Here is a 22,708-nt window from a genome sequence, read left to right on the forward strand (position 1 = left end):
TTTACCAAGAGTCTTAACTTTTTTGTTTTAGTTTAGACATTTTCAGATAATTCCTGACACTGAATCTTCTCCAGATGAAAATGTTAGGGTTTCTTCAGCTTCTTCTCCTTATGAGAATGCTTTACCATTTCACAGACTTGTGGATAGACTGGTGATGACTGAAAGGTTCATTGGTCACTGTCATAAACAGATAGTTAAGGGTTATAGCCTCTTTTACCTGTAAAGGGTTAAGAAGTTCACCTAGCCTAGCTGACACCTGACCAGAGGAACCAATGGGGGAACAAAATGTTTCAAAAGGAAGGAGGGAAGTTCCCTTTGTCTGGGTCAGTTTCAGTTTTGGCCAGAGTGGAGAAGATCAAGGAATCAGCTTCTTATCAGAGTAGTGAGAATTAGAAAAGGAATAAATAGGTTTTGTTTATTTTCTTTTTGTAACTTGTCTTGTGCAATTAAGGGAATAATCAAATTGGGTATTCTTTTGTGTAACTTAAGTTTTGCCCAGGGGAACATCCTGTGTGTTTTGAATTTGTTGTCTGTGAGAGTACCTGGTATGCTAACCTCTCCCAGAGGTTTGTCTTTCACCTTTCTTTTCTTTAATTAAAAGCCTTCTTTTTAAGAACCTGATTGATTTTTCCCTGTTTTTAAGATCCAAGGGGATTGGGTCTGGACTCACCAGGAATTGGTCGGGGGAAAGAAGGGGATGGTTAAATTCTCCTTGTGTTAAGATCCAAGAGGTTTGGATCGGTGTTCACCGGGGAATTGGTGGAAGAGTCTCTCAAGGCTACCCAGGGAGGGAAAGGTTTTGGGGGGGAAGACAGAATTTCCTAAATAACTCATAAATCATTTGGATGATGGCAGCCAGACCAGATCTAAGCTGTTAATTGAGCTTATGGGTTCACTTGCAGGTCCCCACATCGGTACCCTAAAATTCAGAGTGGGGGTGAAACCTATGACAGTCACGCTGGAAGACCCTTCCTATCCTGCGTTCTCCTCAAAAAAATAAAATCACCCTACCAATATTAGACAGACTGTTGCAACCTGCAAAAGCAGTTTTGTCTACCCCTTCATCTTGAAAAAAGCTGACAAGTTATATCATTTAAAAAGTGAGGGTTTTTTTTTTCTTTCACATGCATCCTACCGTTAACTCTTCAGCAGAGGCAATAGCAGACCATAGATCTAGAGGAGGACAGTCGCAGTTTACTCCTTCTGAAAAAGGGAGGGAAGGAAAAGGACACAATTTGTAGAAAGAGATTTTCTTCTGCTTTGCTCAGAATTAGAGTGTCAATATTACCAGGCAATGATGTTGCAGTATCAATAATATTCATGGGAAATGATACCCAGGTTTCCAAAAGCACTCCCAGAAGAATAACAGGAGTTGGCTAATACCTTAGTACCTGAAGGTCAGACAGTGTCAAAACATTCAGTTAAAAGAACATCTTTTGAGGGATCAGATTCAGCAATGAGAGCAGTTGTGTCTGCTTTATAGATGTGCTATAGAAACAGAATTGAAGGTAGATGACCGTCCCTTGATAGATGATGGATTATTTAGCAATAAGACTGCTGAGATACTGGAGAAGATGAAGGACAAAAGGTCTACTGCAAAATCTACCTGTTTACAAAAATAAGGACCTCTGTACCTGTCTTTAAGTCCTAGAGGCAGTTCTACTCCCACATCATCTTTGCCGTCTTATTATTCTCAATGATGTCAATTTCAACAACAAAATATTTCCTTTGTAACCATAACAGAGAAGGGAGCCTTTTAAGAGATGAATAAAGGGGAAACGTCCTTCATTTTTTACTTCAGGTTCGAATGTCAGGCTTCAAGTTTGATATGAGGATTGGGAGCTTCAGACCAGTCTGTGCTATTCCTCTCTCCCCACCCTTGAAGATAGACTTTCCTGTTACATCTGCAACTGAATTCTGTCACGTCTGAAAAATGGAATCTGGAGAAAACTGAAGAAGGTTATGTCATTCAATTTGAAGCCCTTCTTCCACTCAATGCAGCCTCCCCCTTCTATCTCTATTTAGGGACCCATTTCATAAGACTGCGTTAAGATGGAGATTCAGTTCTCGTTAGAAGTGGGAACATAAGAGAAGGTGCCAAGGAAGTTCAAGGGTCAACGTTTCTATTCCAGATATTTTCTGATATCAAAGAAAGATGGAGGGCTTTGTCCAATATTAAATTTACAGAAACTCAATGCTTTTATCAGAAAATAGTTTCCCCTTGTTGATTTAAGTATCCCTCATGCCATCCCTTTCAACCCTAGATTGGCTTGCAGCTCTCGATCTAAAAAGTGCTTATATCTATCAGACCAAGGGATTGCAAATACCATTGTTTCAATGTTGGACAAAATAACTTCCAATACAATCTTTAACCTCTCTACAGATCTGCCCCCTCTTCCCCTAGAAATTACAAAATACCTATCTGTAGTAGTGGCTTGTTTGACACAATAGGGTATTTTTGTTTACCCTTATTTAAAAGATTGGCTCAATAAAGCCTCATTAGAAGATGGCTTTTCCAGAAACCTATGTTACATATGTTTCCTCTTCAAGAAGTTAGGACTCCATGATAAACATGAAAAAGTCTCTTCAGCTACTTTCACAGTGGATTTGGTTTATAGGAGCAGTTCTCAACTCTCAGGAGGTCAGAGCATTTCTTCCAGAAGATATTTCTGAAGCTTCAATCTGCCAAAATGGTGGCCCGTCAAAATCCTACTTGGAAAGTACAGTAGAACCCTATTTAGCTGATCCTCCATTATCTCTGGCTCTCCGCGTTAACCAGACAAGCAGCGAACACAGGTCCAGAACGGGGCGATCACTCCTGTGGCCACTAGATGGTGGAGCAGCATTGCACTTTACCATTCTTCGGTTTATCTGGATTTCTGATTAACCAATCTGGCCCTGTCCCAATTAGATCGAATGAACAGGGTACTGCTGTGTGTTCTTTCTAGGTTTCATGGGCCTTGTGTCTTCAGCCACTTGTGTTGTACTTTGTGCTCGGCTCAGAGTGAGAAGTCAGCAGCATTGACTGGCACTAAATTACAGACCAACTATAGAAGTACATTCACAAGATTGATCACCCTAAAAGAGATACTGCTATCTTTGACATGGACTCAGTGTGCCAGTGACCTGGGAGCAGTGTTTATCCTTCCAGCACTGTTGAAAACAATCACCTTCATTACCTCCAACCAGGCATGGGGAGCACATTTCAACTAGTTAACGGTTTGAGGTAATTGGAGTACTCAGGAAAGGAGACTGCATACAAATATCCTGGAACTGAGAAAAATTCATTGGGTTCTCAAATCTTTTCTATATTGCATGCCAAGTGAGGTACTGCATGCAGGCCATCGCAGACAACACGACAGTAATGTATTATATTAGCTAACAGCGAGACGCTCGCTCTTCTTTTTTATGAAAGGAAGCAGTGACATTATGGGACTGGAGTATCTAGCACAACATTAGGTAGCTGTATACCTAATAGGCAGTGACAACAGTCTGGTGGTGGGTCAACAGAGCAAAGATATAATGGAACTTCATGAGTGGTCGTTAAAGAAATTGGTGATAGACAAGATCTTCACCCTGTGGGGATTCCTGGACGTAAATCTGATCATGATCAGACAGAATTCAAGGTGTCCCAACTTTTGCTTGAGAGCAGGGAAAGTCAATCTACCCATATTGGACTCTTTTCTCCTGAACTCGGGGAAGTGTCTATTCTGTGCTTTTCACCCTTCCCTCTCATCCATTGTGTGATTAAGTAGATAAGACAGGATGGAACAAGGATAATTCTGGTTGCCCACCACTGCCATGGCGACAGTGGCACTCGGACTTCTTCAGCTCTCCCAGGGAGTATACCGACCTCTCCTGGTGTTACTGGACTTATTAATTCAACAGGAGAACAGAATTTATCATCTGGACCCTTAATCACTGCACCTGACTGCATGGGCTATAGGACTAGAATGGTCCTTGGAAAATCTTGCCCTTTAGAAGTGCAGGAAATATTGTTTAACATTAGAAAACAAGCAGCAAGCACAGGTGGACTAGATTTGTGAAGTGAATAAGAGAGAAACTATTGATCAACATAGTCGCACCAGTACATTATATTATTGAATACTTGATTCATTCAAATCTTCCAGGTCTTTCCATTTCCTCCTTTAAAGGATATGTAGCAACTATAGTCCACTGTGCATTAACAGATAGATTTATTATCTTGGCACAAAACAAAGTTAAGAAATTTATGAAGGGACATGCCAATATGCAACTGCCTATAAAAGACCCAAATACCATCTTGGGACCTCAATTTAGTGCTAATGCAATTCATGAACCTCAGCTGGAAATGCTTCTCCAAGAAGAGAAAGAACTATAAGAAGGGAGAGTAGACACCCCAAATGATCTCTTCCTCTCTACCTATGGCATTCACAAGACCTGAAGCAGCATTGGGGGGTGGGATCCTGACTGAAGGAGATTCATCCAGTAAGACTGCTGAAATGTGGTGAGAGAGACTTCACTTTGAATTCACTTCAGTTGTTAAGTTAGGCATTAGATGCTTTTTATTTTTCTTGTAATCTGTTCTGACTCTTATACCCTTGTTACTTGTATTCACTCCAAATCTATCCTTTTGTAGTTAACAAACTTGTTTTATCTAAACCAGTGTGTTTGGATTGAGGCATTTGGGAAACTCCATTTGGGATAACAGGAGTTGTGCATATAATTTTCTATTAATAAAATGACAGACTTTATATGAGCTTGTATTGTCCAGGAGAGAGCTAGGCAGTACAAGACTTACATTTCTGGAGAAAGTTTGGGGCTGGGAATTTGCTGCTGTTACTCTGCAGTGTAATTCAAGAGTGGCTGGCTATCACATTCATACAATTGAACTGGGAGTAACTTACAGTACTGGGAGTAACTGGAGGCTGTGTGAGCAGATGTGGAGTGGTAGCTTTCACAGTAAAGCAGTGTAAAAGGCACCCCAGATTGGAGAACAGGACACAGCTGTTTATCGGTCCAGATTGTACCCTGGATAATGTCACAGTTGATCAGACACTTAATTTCATAGAGCAGTTCTACAGTCCCTGTTCAATCAGGACTCTGAGTCCTACCTTGTTTGTGAGGTACAGCTTGCCAAACTGTCCTGTGAGTGGGAATATGTAGAAGATGGTCAAAGAAATGAAGGTTGGTTACTTGTAACTGGAGTTCTTTGTATTCTGTATATTCACACTCCTTCCCCACCTTTGTTGGAGTTCTAATAGAATTCTGACTCTGGGGAGGTTAGAAGAATGAACTGAGATGGCAAAGGGTGCCCCTTTTATAGCCTTGTCCTCAAAATGTTCAGGAACACAGAGGGGAAGAGTAGGAGGGGTGCATGAATTTTCTAATGGGCACTGCTAAGAGAAGGTTCCACCATCTGAGGGCGCGTCTTCACTATCCACCGGATCAGTGGGTAGTGATCAATCTATCGGGGATCAATTTATCGCGTCTAGTGTAGACACGATAAAATCGATCCCCGATTGCTCTGCCGTCGACTCCGGAACTCCACCGCAGCGAGAGGCGGAAGCGGAGTCGACGGGGGAGCGGCAGCGGTCGACTCGCCGCCGTCCTGACAGCCAGGTAAGTCGACCTAAGATACGCAACTTCAGCTATGCTATTCACGTAGCTGAAGTTGCGTATCTTAGGTCGACACCCCACCCCACCCCCGTAGTGTAGACCTAGCCTGAGTTGCATCTCCCTGCCCATCCCATGAGTGTGACTATTCAGAATCTATCTTAAAGAACTCCGGTTACAGGTAAGTACCTTCATTTCTTTTCTCAAGGATAATGGTGAGAGAAACTGAAGCTCAGAGAGGGTCTCCATGCAAGGGGACCTAATGCACTCAATTCCCTCTGATTTAAATGGAGGCGCATGTCCTCAGCACATCACAGGATCAGGCCATAAGTGAGTGAGCTGTCGTGGGGACACGGACTGTATGAAACGGTTGATTGTCTTGCTTGTCTCTGAAATAGTGTGGGGCTTCATGCAGCAACACTGTGTTTGAGAGAATTCTTTCAACATGCCCACACACTTTTTACTACCATGGCTGCACCAGTGCATTCTGGGTCTCCTCAATACTGTTTTTGAGAGCAATGCTTATAGGTAACTTCAGAAAGTAAGGCCCGTCTGAACTGTGGGATGGAGTTAGGCTAAATCATTGAATTAGTGCAGCAGTAATGATATTTTCTGGATTCCCCTCTGCACTGGTAAGAAATATTGTAGACTTCACTGCATTAGCCACGTGTGAGCTGCAGCCACTCACTGGTACAACTGGCACCTTTTATAAAACAACCAAAAAATCCCTACAGCCCACCAACAACACAGACAGCTGCTACTTGTGAATATGAGGCATATATGTGTTCCAACCAATGGTATAGTTGAGACCATAATTCTAGCGAGGATAATATGGTTATTCTCTTTGTTTTTGTAAAAGTAGCATCAAACCTTATTATTTCTCTGTACTTAATCACTAGATAGGCAGAAGGGACCATTTCTTCATTGTTTCTTCTTAAGGAAGGCCCTTCTAATGTTGCATAATTGTTTATGAATTGCATTTAGACTCAATAACCAAAACCAAAACTCTGCAATGCAGGACACAAGTTCTACTCAGCAAAAAGTGTTAAGTTTTAGTTGTCTGTTGTGCGAAACACAATTTTACTCATTTTACAGGCTGATCCCATTGATTATGTTGAAAGTCTTTGTGAGAACATACATATCTTTTGTAAGGAGGACTTTTTGACGGGCGATCAGCTCCTGCTGGAATACAAGCCTGAAGTAAGTAGCACTATAGCTTTCAATGTGTATATTTGAGCTGGATAAGTTATTTATTGAGGGTGTACAGGGAATTTAGGCTTATTGAATCAGGTTTTCTAGATTAATTGGATCACTTTTATACTTTTTGGGTGCAGAAAACAAATTGCTTGGTTTAGGAGGTTATTTTTAGTCCTTTGTCTTCTGAACTTTCGGAGTAATTTAAAAATACAGTTGGACAGGAGTAGCTAAAGTTGCATTTAAGTGAGTTATTATTCCTTTATCTTTGTAGATCATTGCTGATGTCCTTAACCAGCTCTGCCCTCTGAGAGCAAACCTTGTTCTGTTGTCTGCTGCCAGTGAAAGAAAATGTCATCTAAAGGAGAGATGGTTTGGGACACAGTACAGTGTGGAAGGTAAAATGACCCGCTAAAGTGTTTAGAGATCTTTTAAAGTGCTCATTGAGACCATTAAAAAGGTGACAGTGCAATGTGCAGCCACACAGGAGTGAGAATGCAGATAGACACACAGAAACATCAGAAGAAAGGTATCTAGTTCTAGGGGTCAGCAACTAGGTATTGATGCAGTAGCTACTGCCCTATTAAATCTATCTGCTGTTAATAGACTAATTTCATGTTTTTCACAGATATTGACAAATCTTGGAGTGATTTATGGGCCAGTGACTTTCAGTTAAATCAGGACCTGCACTTACCTGAAGAAAACAAATATATAGGTGAGTGAGACACTAGTATTTGGTTGGACTCTGTCATGTTTCTCTTCCCCATTCTGCTCAGTTTCAGAATGGGAGGTTCTGAGAAATGATCTTTTTCTTTTAAATGAATGTGTGGTTTCAAACTGTTCCTTTTGGAATGGAGAGAAAACATGGAAACATTTGTTTGTCTGAGCTTTTATTAAAGCATCCTTTTAATAAGTTTAAATTTTAGGCCAAATTTAATCTGAAAATATCTGTTTTAAGATATTCTTAGTGCATGGACCATGTAGCCCAACAGAGCACCCATGATGCACTCATGAGTAGCTTGCATACAGCTATAGACCTGAGAATCTCATATACTGAGAGAGGCCGTGTTGTTTGGTTATCCCTGTTCTTTTGGGAAAAATAACACAGACTCTTATAGCAACTGGATCTGTCATCAGAAGTAAAGAGAATGAAGAACTTATCTCTTGAATCAGACTTACTAGCCTATTTGTTATTCACTTCAGGGTTGGCACTGGATATGAGCCAAAGATCTGGTATGGGATCTAAATTCATGACCTTTAGTTCCAGAAGGCAGTGTGCTATTAAATACATTATGGTGACATAGAAAAGAGGAGAGCAGTTTGTTTACAGTTTTGCAAGTTGCACACTTGTGCCAATGGTTGTGGATTTGAAATATAGTAACCCACATATTCTGTTTCTATATTAGCCACTGACTTCTCTCTGAAGGCATCTGATTGGCCTGACACGGAACACCCAGTCAAAATTCTGAGTACACACCACGGCTGTGTGTGGTACAAGAAGGACAATAAATTCAAAATCCCCAAAGGTAACCCCCGTTCGCTGGTGTATTAAACAAAATGTGCAAAACAAAGTTTTCCTATGCAATAGTACTGGCACCTAAATAGTACTGGCAATTTGTTTAGGATTCGGACTTGTAGCTGCTCTTTTTTCCAAAATCCAAGCAGCACAGAACATCACTGTTGTTAAGTGCCAGTTGGCATTTTGGTTATAAACCCCCTTTTGTAAGTGTTTAACTCCTTATGGTGAGCATGTGGAATGCTCTTTCCAAGCCGTGTCTGTTGGGGAGTATGCAAGTTCCTAAATGCATTTTCTTACTTCACATATCATAGTAGTTATAAGGAAATGTGCACCTCTAACTGTCCCATTTCCTCCTTCACCACTGCAGAGGGCAGAAGGGATCTACTTCTGTGCTCAGGCAGTCATCCTCCGGGGTCCAAGAAGCAGATATTCACACCTGTGTTAGCACCAGCCTCAGTAAAATGCTTGAATGCCAAGTCTTTTCAACCCAAGTCTGGGCTGGGGAGATGCCAGCATCTGCTAAGACTCCTGTGCCTAAGCCAGCTATGGTGCCTCTGACTGCCTTTATGGCACCAACTAAATGGACTCCTGCTCCTGCCCCAAAACCTACTAAAGGGTCGGCAACATCTACTGTGGCACCGACCCATCCCATCAGGTCCAGGCACTGACTTCTTGGCCCTGGAAGATGTTTCTAAAGACCCACCTTCCAAACAATAGGAAAAATGTACGCACTCCAGCACTGAGTATACTCAACATAAGAGAAAGAAGAAGCACTGTGATTCTTAACCACCTGGCACTCTGACACAGGAGTCTCAATGGCAGCATCATCGGAGCAGCACTCACAGCTTTCAGCACTGGAGGCCATGGTCCCAAGCAGGCTGGTGTGGTGTCTGAAGAAGTTTCACCCATACAAGTCCCACAAACCCCTTCTATTTCTCCAGGCCTTAGCCCTAGGCCCCCTCTCAGATTGTGACTACTCCCTTGTACACCAAAGATATTCTTGGTTCTGCCCCTCAGGCCTGACTACAGAAGCCCAGGGCCTCTTATAACAAGAAGACTAGTGAAAGTGCTTGAGAAGATCATATCCACCAGGGCCACAGCTAGATCCTTTGGCCTTTCCCAGCCCTCCAGTTCTTCTGAGAAGCATTCGTCCTCTACTTCTGGAGGAATTCTGTGCCACTGCGCATGTGCAGAATTCATGTCCCCCACAGATTTCTTTGCTTCCCTGCAGAAAAATGACTTTCTGACAGGGAAGCAAAGGGAAGTTGCAAGAGCAGTCACGCACCACTCCCTAGCTGCGCAGGTATATAATTTCAGGCACCCAGAGCAGCCGGCAGAGAGGTAAATCACTGCAGGGCTGGGGAAACGCCAGCCAGTGGCTCCTACCCTGAGCCGGGATCAGCTGCTAGACCTGACTGGGCTGGAGGCAGGAGAGGACAGCACTTTCTTTTCCCTGCAAGGAGTGGCTGGGGCTGTGTGAAATAAGAGAAGAGGCAACAGATGGATATGGACAAATGAGTGAGTATAAGGCAATATCAAAGATTCAGGAAAGTCCTCAAGTTAACAGTAAGAGATTGTTGTCAACTGCTGGGACACATGTCATCTTGAGTCTTTGCAGTCCAGCATGCCAGATTAGACCTCAGAGATCTACATAGATGGCTTTGAACAGTTTACAGACCAAACCAACACAGACTAGGCAGGTTACTGTCATTTCCCCGGTGTGTTCTACAATCACTCAGCTGGTGAAAGGAACTGATCAAACCCTGCACAGCTTTTCCATTCTTGCAGATTCCTCCTACTACAATGATAACAGCAGATGCTTCACTTTAAGACTATGGGGCACATCTGGGAACTCAGGGTACAGGGAAAATGCGTAAAGATGGGTGTCACCGTATTTGGGAAGATCTCCCTGGCGCCCAGCCAATGATCTCTCCAGGTCCCCTCCTTATCCCGGTACCGGTCTCGAAGCGCGAGGCGTGGATCCCCGGTCTCCCGTTGTGGATCCGCCGAGCGCCACCAGTCACCGAGGTCCCCGTGGAGGTGCACGTCCCGCTCGGACCAGTCCTCATCTAGGCATGACCGCGATTATCACCAGGCATGGAGTCGCTGGTCCAGTGGATCCTGGTCACTGGGTAGCAATCGCTCTGGATATGGCTCTGGTACGGAGCAAGGCTCCACATCAATGGGGCAGACTCCCAAACCCTCAGTGCCACCTGCATCGTCGGTACCAAAACCTGCCCAGTGGCCGGCCCTGTGGTACCCTTGGAACCCCTGGGGGTTCACCCAGCCCTCCCAGCCTGCCCGCTTGGTGTCGGGTGCCTCAGACAGGCCGGTGGCCTCGACGACCCAATTCCCTCCAGTGCTTGAGGCCCCAGGGGATAAGACCACGCAAGTCCATGTGGACCAAGGGGAACAGGCTGCTGGACCACCAATGGGTACCATGGAACCAGCAGTACTGGTCTCCTCCTCCTTGTCACCAGATGAGGCCATCACGGAGCCCCCTCACCCGGTTTCTCAGGATGATGCTAAGGCTCACCAGGAGCTGTTGAAGAGGGTCGCATCCAACCTTAGCCTGCAGGCGGAGGAGTTGGAGGAGCAAGCGGACTCCCTGTTCGACGTCCTCTTCTCCACAGCCCCTGCTAGGGTGGCCCTTCCCCTTCACGAAGGGGTATTGAAGATATCCAGCGCCTTGTGGCAAACCCCCTTCTCTCTGCCCCCCATTTCCAAACGAGCAGAGCAGAAGTACTTTGTCCCAACTAAGGGGCACGAATACCTTTACTCCCATCCTGCCCCAAATTCCCCGGTGGTCGAGGCAGTTAATTACAGGGAACGTCAGGGACAACCCGGAGTTGCCCCCAAAAATAAGGATTCCAGGAGATTGGACTTGTTCAGACAGAAAATTTATTCCTCATCTAGCTTACAGTTGAGGGTGGCCAACCACCAGGCCCTCCTTGGCCACTATGACTTTAATATGTGGCAAACCGCAGCCAAGTTCGAGAATGCCCTTCCAGAAGGTTCCCATAAAGAATTCCGGGCGATCCTTGATGAGGGTACAGACGCTGCCAGGATAGCCCTTCAAGTGGCGTCTGACGTGGCAGACTCCGCTGTCTGCACCATGGCGTCCGCCATCTCTATGCGCCGAGCATCCTGGCTGCTCCTCTCCCGGTTGTCCTCCGAGGTTCAGCAGTCGATTCAGGATCTCCCCTTCGATGGCCAGGCCCTGTTTGCAGATAGGGTGACCAGATCAGAGAGAGAAAATATCGGGACGCAGGGGGGACGAGCAAAAGAAAAAAAAAAAGGCAGTTTTGCTGCACACGGAGGGACTGGGAGTGCAGCGCGGAGGCTGTTGCAGCCTGCAGGGCAGCGCGGTGAGTCCGGGTGGGGGCAGCGCGGAGCGGGCAGGGGCCGGGTGGGCGGCGCGGGGGCATGGGCTGAATCCCCGCTGCTGCCGGGGGAGCCCCGCGCCTCTCCCTTCCGCTCTCGGCTGCACTATGCTCCAGCGGCTGCGGCTCCTTCCTGGCCGCGCATGCTGTCCTCCCGCCGGGAAGGAGCCACAGCCACTGGAGCGCAGCTGAGAGCGGGAGGGAGAGGCGCGGGGCTCCCCGACAGCAGCGGGGATTTGGCCCACGCCGGCCCCTGCCCGCTCCGCGCTGCCCCCGCCCAGACCCCACCGCGCTGCCCCGCGGGCTGCAGGGCTGGAGCAGCCTCCGCGCTGCACTCCCAGCCTCGGGCCCTCCCTGTGCAGCGGCCTGGGGGCCGGGCAGGAGCCCTCTGGCGCGGCGGGGGGCTCAGAGCTGAGCCCCCCCCCGTCTCCCTCCCTCGCCAGCCCCTCTTTGCCCGCCCACCCAGTGCCCAGGTGCCGGAGCTGACTCATTAGCTCCAGGATCCAGGTGCCGCCTCCGCCACCCCCTCCCTCCAGGCTTGCGCCACCATGCAGCTGCAAGCCTGGGAGGGAGGAGGAATGCCGCGTGGTTGAGGAAGAGGCGGGGCCAGGGCGGGGATTTGGGGAGGGAGCCAATGGGGGAACGGGAGGGCGGAGCCAGGGCGGGGGGTGAGAGTCCCTCCAGGAGGGCAAAATTTCTTGTTTGTCCAGTGTCCCAACCAAACATCGGTCGGGACGCGGGACAAAGAAGCAAATATCAGGACAGTGCTGATAAAATCGGGACGTCTGGTCACCCTATTTGCAGATCAGATGGACAATAAATTACGTGGGCTTAAGGACCCCGAACCACCCTGAAAGCCCTGAGGCTCTACGTTCTGGGCCCGGCACGTAAGCAGTTCAAACAACAACTACCCCAGGGAGCTAAAAAGTCGTTTTGAGGGTATGCCTGAGAGTGACCTCCCAGTCTATTCTCTGGATCCGATTTTTCCCAGTTTTTTGCAACTGCCTTTCCTTTTTCCTCCCAGCATGGTCGGCGATAACTTTGGACCACTAGGTCCTCAGTACAGTGGTGCACAGCTACACCCTCCAATTTATTTCCACCCTCCAGCCCCTTCCCCATCCCTCTTCAGGGACCCTTCTCACGAGAGTCTTCTCGAGCAAGAGGTTCAGGGGCTCTTACAGCTGGGGTGGTGTAGGAGGTTTCTATTCCTGGTATTTTCTGATCCCAAGGGTCTGAGGTCAAGGATGGTCTGTGTCCCATTCTGGACCTGTGAGACCTCAACAGATACCTAAAGAAGCTAAAGTTTCGCATGGTCTTCCTGGCCTCCATTATTCCCTCCCTGGATCAAGGAGACTGGTATGCTGCCCTCAACCTGAAAGACTCATAGTTTCACATAGCGATCTTTCAAGGACTCAGTCACTTTCTCCGTTTTACGGTGGGTTCGGCCCACTACCAGTTTGCGGTCTTTCTGTTTGGCCTGGCTAAGGGTGTTTACCAAGTGCATGGCGGTAGTCGCGGCCTACCTCAGGTGTCGGGGTATCCAGATTTACCTGTACCTCGATAGCTGGCTGGTCAAAGGCAGCTCCAAGGTTCATGTCCAGTGCAACGTTGCCGTACTACAAGTCACATGCCGCTCCTTGGGACTGTTGGTCAACCACAAAAAGTCCACGTTAGTGCCAGTTCAAAGGATAGAATTCATTGGGGCCGTGCTCGACTCGACCCGAGTGAGAGCGTTCCTGCCGTTAGACAGGTTTCAGGCCCTGACGGACCTCATCGCAGAAGTGTCCGCATTTCCCCTGACAACGGCCAGGGTGTTCCTGCGCCTGCTAGGCCACATGGCAGCTTGCATATACGTGGTCCGCCATGCCAGGCTCCGCATGCAGCCCCTGCAGCAATGGCTGGCGTCGACCTATTCCCAATCCAGGGACCACCTGAAAAAGATCGTCACCATTTCCCCGATGGTTCTCACCTCGCTGCAGTGGTGGACCAATCGCGAGAAGGTCCTGGAAGGTGTCCCATTCGACAGTCCCGCTCCATCTGTGGAGCTATAAGACTGTTTGGGTCTTATTTCACCAGATATAAAATGTAGATAACACTTACCTTCCTCACAGGATTGTTGTGAGGTGTAGCCCATTAATGTTTGTAAAGATATTTGAGAAAGCTAAATGGTAAGTGTTATAGAAGTATACCTCTACCCCTATGTAACGCTGTCCTCGGGAGCCAAAAAATCTTACCGCGTTATATCGAACTTGCTTTGACCAGCCGGAGTGCGCAGTCCCGCCCCCCACTCCCCCGGAGCACTGCTTTACTGCGTTATATCCGAATTCATATTATATCGGGGTAGAGGTGTATAGATTGTTAAAAATAATGTACCTCTAATACAGTGACATTATAGCTGATGCTACTGTTTTTTCTTATTAGTACAGGGAGAATCTGCAGTATCTCTGATACCACTGTTTAATAATAGCTTGACAGATGTTGCTTCTTCTAATGGAGTAACTGGGGGCAGAATTTGGCACCAAAAGCATCTTACAGGTGACAGTGCCTGAGAGGGAAAGAACTAACCTTGAGTTTGGAGGCCTAGTAGTTTTAAAAAAACAAAACCAAACCAACTTCTCTTTTCCCCCTGTAAACTGAGGAAATGTGATCTGGAATCTTTGAGAGCCAATAAACATGAAAACTGTTTCCATTTTTGCTGTTCTGCTCAGAAACATGACATTTTAATTTTCAGTGAGAAACTTTTTAAAATAGGGTATGTATAATTATGGGGTATTTTTGTTGTTCAGCATCTTTAGGTTGTTTTAGAAAGAAAAGTGTAAAATTAATTTATGTAAGCAAACATAGAAAGATATGGTACTTGCCCTGAGTACTTTTATCCTGTATAAGTACTATAGCTGTTGTCACCAAAAATGTGTGCTCCTTAAGTATCCTGTAATATAAAGCAATGTTTTGCAAGGTGAAGTACAACTTTATGCTTTTCTTTAAATCTTCAGTTAAAAAGATTATATTGAGTAAGTGTTGGAGGGCTAAAATTTCTATGGTGATAACTTAATACAGATAAAAATACCATCTCTGAATAACCATTTATATGTAGTTCATAGAAAATTAACTGGGGGTAAGAAATGGTTTGGAGAAAAAAATACTTACATGTTTGAAGCTGCCATTGTTTCTACAGTTGCTCATGTCAACCTTTTTCAAATTTCAGCTTACATACGTTTCCATCTGATCTCCCCACTGATACAGCAGTCTGCAAAGAGGTAAAGATTTATCTTATCTGTCTTACAGAACAAGATACAACTATAATTGTAGTATAGTATTATCAGTTAAAATTCCTCTGCAGGTGAAAAAAACAACAACCCATAGATCTTCCTTTGAATGAAACAAACCTCAAGATCATAGAAATCACAGAAATGTAGGGCTGGAAGGGACCTCAAGAGGTCATCTTGTCCATCCCTGGTGCTGAGGCTGGATTAAGTATACCTAGATCATACCTGACAGGTGTTTGTCTAATCTGTTCATAAAACCTCCAATGATGGGGATTCCACAACCTCCCTTGGTAATTTATTCCAGGACTTATCTATTCTTATGGTGACAATGCTTTTCCTAATATCCAGCCTAAATCTTCCTTGCTGAAAATTAAGCCAATGACTATTTGTCCTACTCTCGGTGGACATGGAAAACAATTGGTCACTGTCATCTTTATAACAACCTTTTACATATTTGAAATCTGTTGTTATGTTTTCTTCATCCTTTTCTTCTCTGAACTAAACATGCCCAATTCTTTCAACCTTTCCTTGTAGGTCATGTTTTCTAAACCTACATTTTTGTTCTCCTCTGGAGTTTATGATTCTGTACATATTAATTCTCCATTATAGCACTTCCAATGCTAAATAAAACTGTGAGTCTCCCAAATGCCTTTACATAAATAGCATTCACACATAATTTTCTATATTAACACGCCAATATGCAACAAACAAATTTTACTGAAAGCTGTCATGTTGCCTAAAAAAATCCATTATTTATACCAATTAGGTTTTAACCCACATATCCTGCAGTAGTCAGGTTGATTGTTATACTATCCTGAAATACTTTGTAATTTGAATAAGTTTTTCTTGTGATCTAAAAAGATTTTAAATTTAATCCCCAAAAAACTACTAAGTAGTTTTGTATGCTTGCTGAGTAAAGAGAAATAGAGAACCCTGTGTTTCAGGTTTTTGCTTTACCCAGGGGAAAAAAATCTCTGTAGAAAAATAAATGTTTTTGTACTGTTTTACATTCTAAATTTTAAATGTTTTTAGCTGCCCAGTGAAATTGTTTATTTCCATTGGACACTTTTTTTATCTGTGTACTCTCAAACCTATTGACTTTAAGGCTGTTTCTTTTCACTCTCCCTTATTGATTCCCACCCTCACTTTCCTCATTCATACAGTGTGGTACTTTTTGAGACTTTTGTAAATATCCTTTCTCACAACCTTGCTGAACCGGCATATGAAGCCGATGTTGCTCAGTTGGAATATAAACTGGTATCTGGAGAGCATGGTTTGGTCATTCGAGTGAAAGGATTCAATCATAAACTACCTGTAAGTACTATTGCTATGTCCTCCTTACTACAGACCAACTAGCCTTTTGCTGAATGTCACTTTCTAAACAACTCAAAGGCCTGAAATATTGGTCTCTTAATTTCAATTAATCTATTAATGGTTTTGCAACTATTTATTGATGCGTTCAGTTATCTCATGGACTTCCTGCTGAGTCGCTCAGAAACCAGCAGGATCAGTGAGTGCAGATTTGCAGGTTAGCAGGGAGACATTGTGACAAAGATTGATAATGAGTGAGTAGGAAGGGAGAAAGAACTAGTCTCTTTGGTGCATTGGGGCATGAAAATCCAATTAAAAGAATCGGAAAGTAACAAAATCTGACATACTTTATTTTATCTTAACCAAAATTTTAAAAAAGATTATTTTTTAATTGCATGGAGTGATTAGGATATCTTTGTCATGTAATAGCAAACTAACAATGAATCAGGAAATTGCCATCTTTGCTCTCTGAGATATATGGAGCTTGAGACAGGAGAAGGGCAGCTGAGCATGTGAACACAATAAAGAGGCAGAAGTATTTTAAATGTTTTGTAAGGAAAGTTGGCGTTTTGAAAGGTGCCTCACAGTTGTTTAATATTTATATACCATACCAAATAACAGAAAATATGATGTAGACATTAAACCTCTACCTTCTTTATTGTATGCATTTGCACGCACAAACACACTCAGCTTTCCTTAAAAATATTTGAATGTTTGTTTATTTAATAGATATGTGATTATATCCCATTATGTAATGCCTTAGAACTCTTATTGAAAAGATATATACTTTGTGTTTTTCAAATAGCTAAGTATGCAGATGTGAAGAACTTTAACTTCTAATTTTCTTCACGTTAAAGCACTGGATATGTGGAGTTATAAACAACCTTAATTATAATTTAAGTTTTCATAGCTTTTTGTAAATACTGACCATGTCTTTTTGTGATGTGTGTGTAAATGTAATCGTATTAATATCTTTTGGGATGAGGTTTTTTTAAAGGTATGTGCCCAGTGATAAGGTCTGAAGGCCATGGAGATTTGGGGGAGAAAATTAGAAGGGGCGTCTCCACTAGGGGGACTGCAGTAGGAGCACAGCTGGTGCACTCCTCAAACAGCTGTGGTTTCTGCTTAGCCCCTTCAGACAAAGATGGACAAGATGCAAGTTCTCCTCTGATTGTAGGAGTGTCCTAGAGACCAAGGCAAATGGTGAGGGGGATCTGTGGGGAGGTATAGATACCCCATGTCATGTGAAGTTGGAGTGGGAGGCAAAGAACACAACATAGAAGAGAGCAAGAAGGGTGAGCTACCATCAGGAGAGGATCAGATCTGGGTCAAGGGAGGAGCATGGTGATGCATTGGCTGGTGGGCAACAGGCAATGCCTGGTAGGCTGCATGGGCAACAGCCTTGATGGACATATCAGTTGCTGGCTGCTGCTGCCCTTGCCCGGCTAAGTATAGCTCCTGTTGTCAACAGGTGTATTCTCAACTGCTCTTCTGTTGCACCTGCTGGTGCCTGTGACTGCTGCTGATTTGCTCAGTATGACGGGGTTCCCTAGCCACATGAAGAATCTTTGATATAGGATGAACTCCACCAACCGGTGATGTAGAAGATCAGTTGCAAATGCAGCTGCTTATGACAGGATCCTTACATATTGAAAAAAATATTTTCTTGGTAATGTTAACAGTAGTTCCAGTTCCCATGATTTTTTTTTTTTGTGCATGATGGGATTTCACAAGATGCTAGAGTTTGTCTTGTGATAACCTCCAGCCCCCTCATGAAGTTCAGCCTGCCAAAAGCTGACAGAATCTCTTCCCTCCACTTGCCATTCTCACAGGAATGGAGGAGGGAGCAAAGAGTCTAGCAGCTCAGTGCAGTTCTGCTCCCTCCTTTCTGGTCCACTCTGCCTGCCATTCTCACCGGAGGGGAGGAGAAGAAGGGAGCAAAGAGCCCAGCAGCTCAGGGCAGCTCTGGCTCCTCCCCTTGCTCCCCTTCTGTGAGAAAAATGGACAGGACAGCACCTTTGCTCCTCCTTCCCCCTCTTTCCCTCCCCCGCCACTGCACCCGGCCTGGGAAGGGCAGAAGGGGGTAAAGAACCCTGGAGCTTGCCCCCCTTAGTCTGCAAAGGGGAAGACGGAACCCTGCTACAGCTCCCCCCCCCCTACCCCAGGCCTGGGAGAGGAGGGTGAAAACCCTAGGAGGAGCAAAAGTGGTGGTGGGCAATGGGTTGTGGCGGCTGAACTGAGGAGGCTGGGGACTGATGTGGGGGCTGAACTTGGTGGGGACAGAACTAATGGGGAGATGGGGGAAAAGATTAATTGCTGGGCAAGGGATGGGCGGACGTGGGGTGAGAGCTCCTGCAGCAGGGGCCAAAATCACCTTACCCTATACATTTGCAAGAGTGGGCAACGCTAATTCTCTCTCTTACACTCACTGTAGCTGAGGTCTGGCCTGTCATGAGTAATTAATATGTGAAGGAAGGCCTCATTTCTTGGAGGATAGAGTGAGGAAGGTAAACAGATAATTAGGCTGAAAACAGAATGTACTAAATAAGATCAGTAACTAGGTTAGTAGGCTAAGAAGACAGAATATCTGAGAGGGAGAACACCCAGGAAACCATTTACTAACCGTGGAAAAGATAAGTTAGGAATGTAGAGAGAAGGTAAAGTGTAGTTCCAGTGTGGAGAATGCATTACAGAGCATGCTGCACATGGATTGGTTCCTGAAAAGTAACCAAGTCAATCCCAAAATGTGTGATGCAATGTAATGTGTAAATGTATATAAAGAAAGAGGTTTTCTATGTAACATTGGATGCTTGGTACTCCCTATACCCACACTGTACACTTGAGTCTGATCAACTCAGTGTAGCTTTGCTGTATGCCAAATAAAGGAACCTGACTGACGAAATCTAGAGTCAAATAAAGTTTTTTGGATCCCAGAGAACTGGATGAAGTGTTCTCCCAGAATTGAACAAGGTCGTTCTGGATAAACGGAGTGGAAAAGGTCTTGAAGGGAAAATGCATTCATGCACACAGGCGCATGTGCACACACGGCAGGGGGAATTCAAAACTCAAAGGACAGACCTAAAAAACACAATGTAATCTTTTTTTAAAAACTCAGGATTTTTTGAGCCAATCTCATGATTTTTGTGTGTCTATCTCATGAGTTTTGATCTCTTGAAGTTGCCAATACTGCATTAATTAACCTAAATTACAAACACAGCAGTCAAAATATTTGTGCAGTGTGGGTGAGTTTGACATTAGGAGAACCTTAACTTTCATTTCCTGAGTTTTATGCATTTAATTTATAACATTGCAATAAAACAAACAGTTAATGCATTTTACATTATTAAAAATTAGCTATATAAGAAATAGTTAATTTTCTTTTAACCGATTTAACAAAATTCTTCATTGCTCTGAATGCTATGAGCATGAGATGTCCTGGCAATTGGTAGCTTATTCTTAACCAATTAATGTATTTATTAATTAATACAGGACCTTATTAGAATGTTTAATAGATCTATACAGTGCAGTTCATGTTGATCCATGGATTATTAGATGAGTCTCCTTTTTATATAAAATGTAATTCAAAATAATCCTCTTTGGAAAACATATTCTTCTATTTGGTAAAAATGGTTCAGAAAACAATATTTTATTTTCTTTCCAGCTGCTATTTCAGCTCATCATTGACCAGTTGTCTGACTTCAGTTTTACTCCAGCGGTTTTTGAGATGATAACAGAGCAGCTAAAAAAGACTTACTTTAATATTCTGATCAAGCCAGAGATACTGGCCAAGTGAGTGTCTGTGAGAAGGCTAATTAGATAGACTGGTTATACGGTGGAGGTACACACGGAGTGGAATCTTCTCTGCTTTAACTGTATTGTCATTGTAGCGGCTGCAGATATTTCCTTTCTTCCAATCACAAATTACTGTGCAGTATTTTGCACTGTCTCAGTGAATACAATGAATCCCTGCATAATATTTAAATACTTAGCGCACAATACTTAAATTGTCGCCTACTTCTGCTTTGTAATAAGTGTCTGGTGCTACTAATCAAATGCCAAAGCAGAGGTGGATATTTACTCATGTATATAAGGCTGTGTATTGGGCAGATTACAAAGTAATTACTATACACCAGGGTAAAGGAAGAGTGAGTGTTACTGGTTTGGAAGGGATATGTGAACTATTTTCTGGATTTCTCAGTGACACACTGAGGGCCTGGCTGAAGAGTGTTGGAAATCTATTTTTTTTTATGCTTATGGGTGTTATATAAAAAGCTGTAACTGATTAACTGGCAGGAGGAAAAATAATTCTTACAATAAAAGTCTAATAAACATTGATACTATTTTTGTAAACTGCCACAGCTAAAACTCTTGATATGCATGAGACAATGGTGTAGGAAGCACGTGTTAAGGTTTATTAGGAACATTTTGGGAAAGAACAGCTTATACAGGAAGAATGAACTCCACCTAAACCAAAATGGAACTTGTCAGATTGCTGACAAGTAAAATTAAAAAGATTGTAGAGGAGTTTTAAAACTAAGGGCTGGGGGAAAGCCAGCAATTGTGGAGGAGCACATGGTTCAGAAAGAGACATCCCTTAAGGGAGGATTTATTAATGGGGATTCTCTATTTCCTACTAAGAAGGTGAGGATGGAAGTTGATAAAGTACAGGTAGGAACTGAAGAGAAACAGTGAAATGACAGTATCAGAGGGGTGGCCGTGTTAGTCTGGATCTGTAAAAAGCGACAAAGAGTCCTGTGGCACCTTATCGACTAACAGACGTATTGGAGTATAAGCTTTCGTGGGTGAATAAGAGTTTCATTCAATTACATCACATAGTGGTAGACAGCTAAAATTTGGTAAGTGCTTGTATACAAATGCTAGAAGTCTAAATACTAAGATGGCTGAACTTGAGTGCCCTGTATTAAATGAGAATATTGATATAATTATCATCACAGAAACTTGGTGGAATGATGATAATCAATGGGACATGGTAATACCACGGTACAAAATATATAGGAATGGCAGAGTGGGTTGTGCTGGTTAGGGAGTGGCACTATATGTGAAAGAAAGGATAGAGTCAAATATAATAAAAATCTTCAGTGAATCAAACTGTACCATGGAATCTCTATGGGTAGAAATTCCATACTTGAATAATAAAAATATAGCAATATGAATATACTACCGGCCACCTGACCAGGACAGTGATTGTGAAATGCTCAGGGAGATAAGAAAGGCTATAAAAATAGAAAACTCAATAATAATGGGGTATTTTAAGTATCCCCATTTTGACTGGGTACATATCACCTCCAGATGAGATGCAGAAATAAAGCTTCTTGACACCATAAATGACTGCTTCTTGGAGCAGATAGTCCTGGAACCCACAAGGGGAGAGGCCATTTTTGATTTAGTTCTAAGTGGCACACAGGATCTGGTCCAAGAGGTGAATATAGCGGAACCTCTTGGTAATAGCAACTATAGTGGAATTAAATTTAACATTCGTATATGGGGGGAAATGCCAAAGAAACCCACCACAGTATCAATTAACTTCAGAAAGGAGAACTACACAGAAATGAGGAAGCTAGTTAAATGGAAGTTGAAAGGTACAGTCACAAAAGTGAAAACACCATAATAGAAGCTCAAATTAAATGTATACCCCAAATTAAAATTAAAAAACATAGTAAGAGGACCAAAAAAGTGCTACCATGGCTAAACAACAAAGTAAAAGAAGCGGTTAGAGGCCAAAAGGCATCCGTTAAAAATTGGAAGTTAAATCCTACTGAGGAAAATAAAAAGGAGCATAAATTCTCACAAATCAAGTGTAAACGTACAGTTAGGCAGGCCAAAAAAGAATTTGAAGAGCAACTATCCAAAGATTCAAAAATTAAAAGTAATTTTTTTTTTAAGTACTCCAATAGCAGGAAGCCTGCCAAGCAATCAGTGCGGCCACTGAATGATCAAGGTGCTAAAGGAGCACTCAAGGAAAATAAGGCCATTGTGGAGAAGCTAAATTAATTCTTTGCATCGTTCTTCACTACAGAGGTGTGAGGGAAGTTCCCACACCTCAGTCATTCTTTTTTGGTGACAAATCTGAGAAACTGTCCCAGATTGAGATGTTAGTAGAGGAGGTTTTGAAACAAATTGATAAAGTAAACAGTAAAAGGACACCAGGACAAGATGGTATTCACCCAAGAGTTCTGAAGGAACTCACATATGAAAGAACTGCTAAGTGTGGTATGTAACCTATCTTTTAAATCAGCTTCTGTACCATATGACTGAAGGATTGCTAATAAAAAAAGGGTTTCAGAGGTGATCCTGGCAATTACAGGCCAGTAAACCTAACTTCAGTACCAGGTAAATTGATTAAAACTATAGTAAATAACAGAATTATCAGACAACTAGATGAACTGGATTGGTTGGGGAAGAGTCAACACAGCTTTTGA

At 43.6% G+C, this 22,708-nt stretch overlaps 1 protein-coding gene across 6 annotated transcripts in view; it reads left to right on the plus strand.

The window, feature by feature from the left end:
* LOC101941153 (nardilysin-like) overlaps window positions 1–22,708 on the plus strand; it is an 80,040-nt gene that overhangs the window by 41,907 nt on the left and 15,425 nt on the right. For 4 of the 6 annotated variants that reach the window (XM_065555367.1, XM_065555370.1, XM_065555371.1 and 1 more), the window contains 5 exons: window positions 6,691–6,795; window positions 7,064–7,187; window positions 7,418–7,504; window positions 8,196–8,315; window positions 14,897–14,948. In XM_065555367.1, the coding sequence (XP_065411439.1) occupies window positions 6,691–6,795; window positions 7,064–7,187; window positions 7,418–7,504; window positions 8,196–8,315; window positions 14,897–14,948 (488 nt within the window). Of the gene's footprint in view, window positions 1–6,690; window positions 6,796–7,063; window positions 7,188–7,417; window positions 7,505–8,195; window positions 8,316–14,896; window positions 14,949–16,120; window positions 16,272–19,929; window positions 20,058–22,708 lie in introns of all 6 variants that reach the window. The other 2 variants (XM_065555372.1, XM_065555368.1) reach the window with 2 other exon arrangements.

Source organism: Chrysemys picta, chromosome 8 (assembly GCF_011386835.1).
Source record: "Chrysemys picta bellii isolate R12L10 chromosome 8, ASM1138683v2, whole genome shotgun sequence".
Lineage (NCBI taxonomy): Eukaryota > Metazoa > Chordata > Testudines > Emydidae > Chrysemys > Chrysemys picta.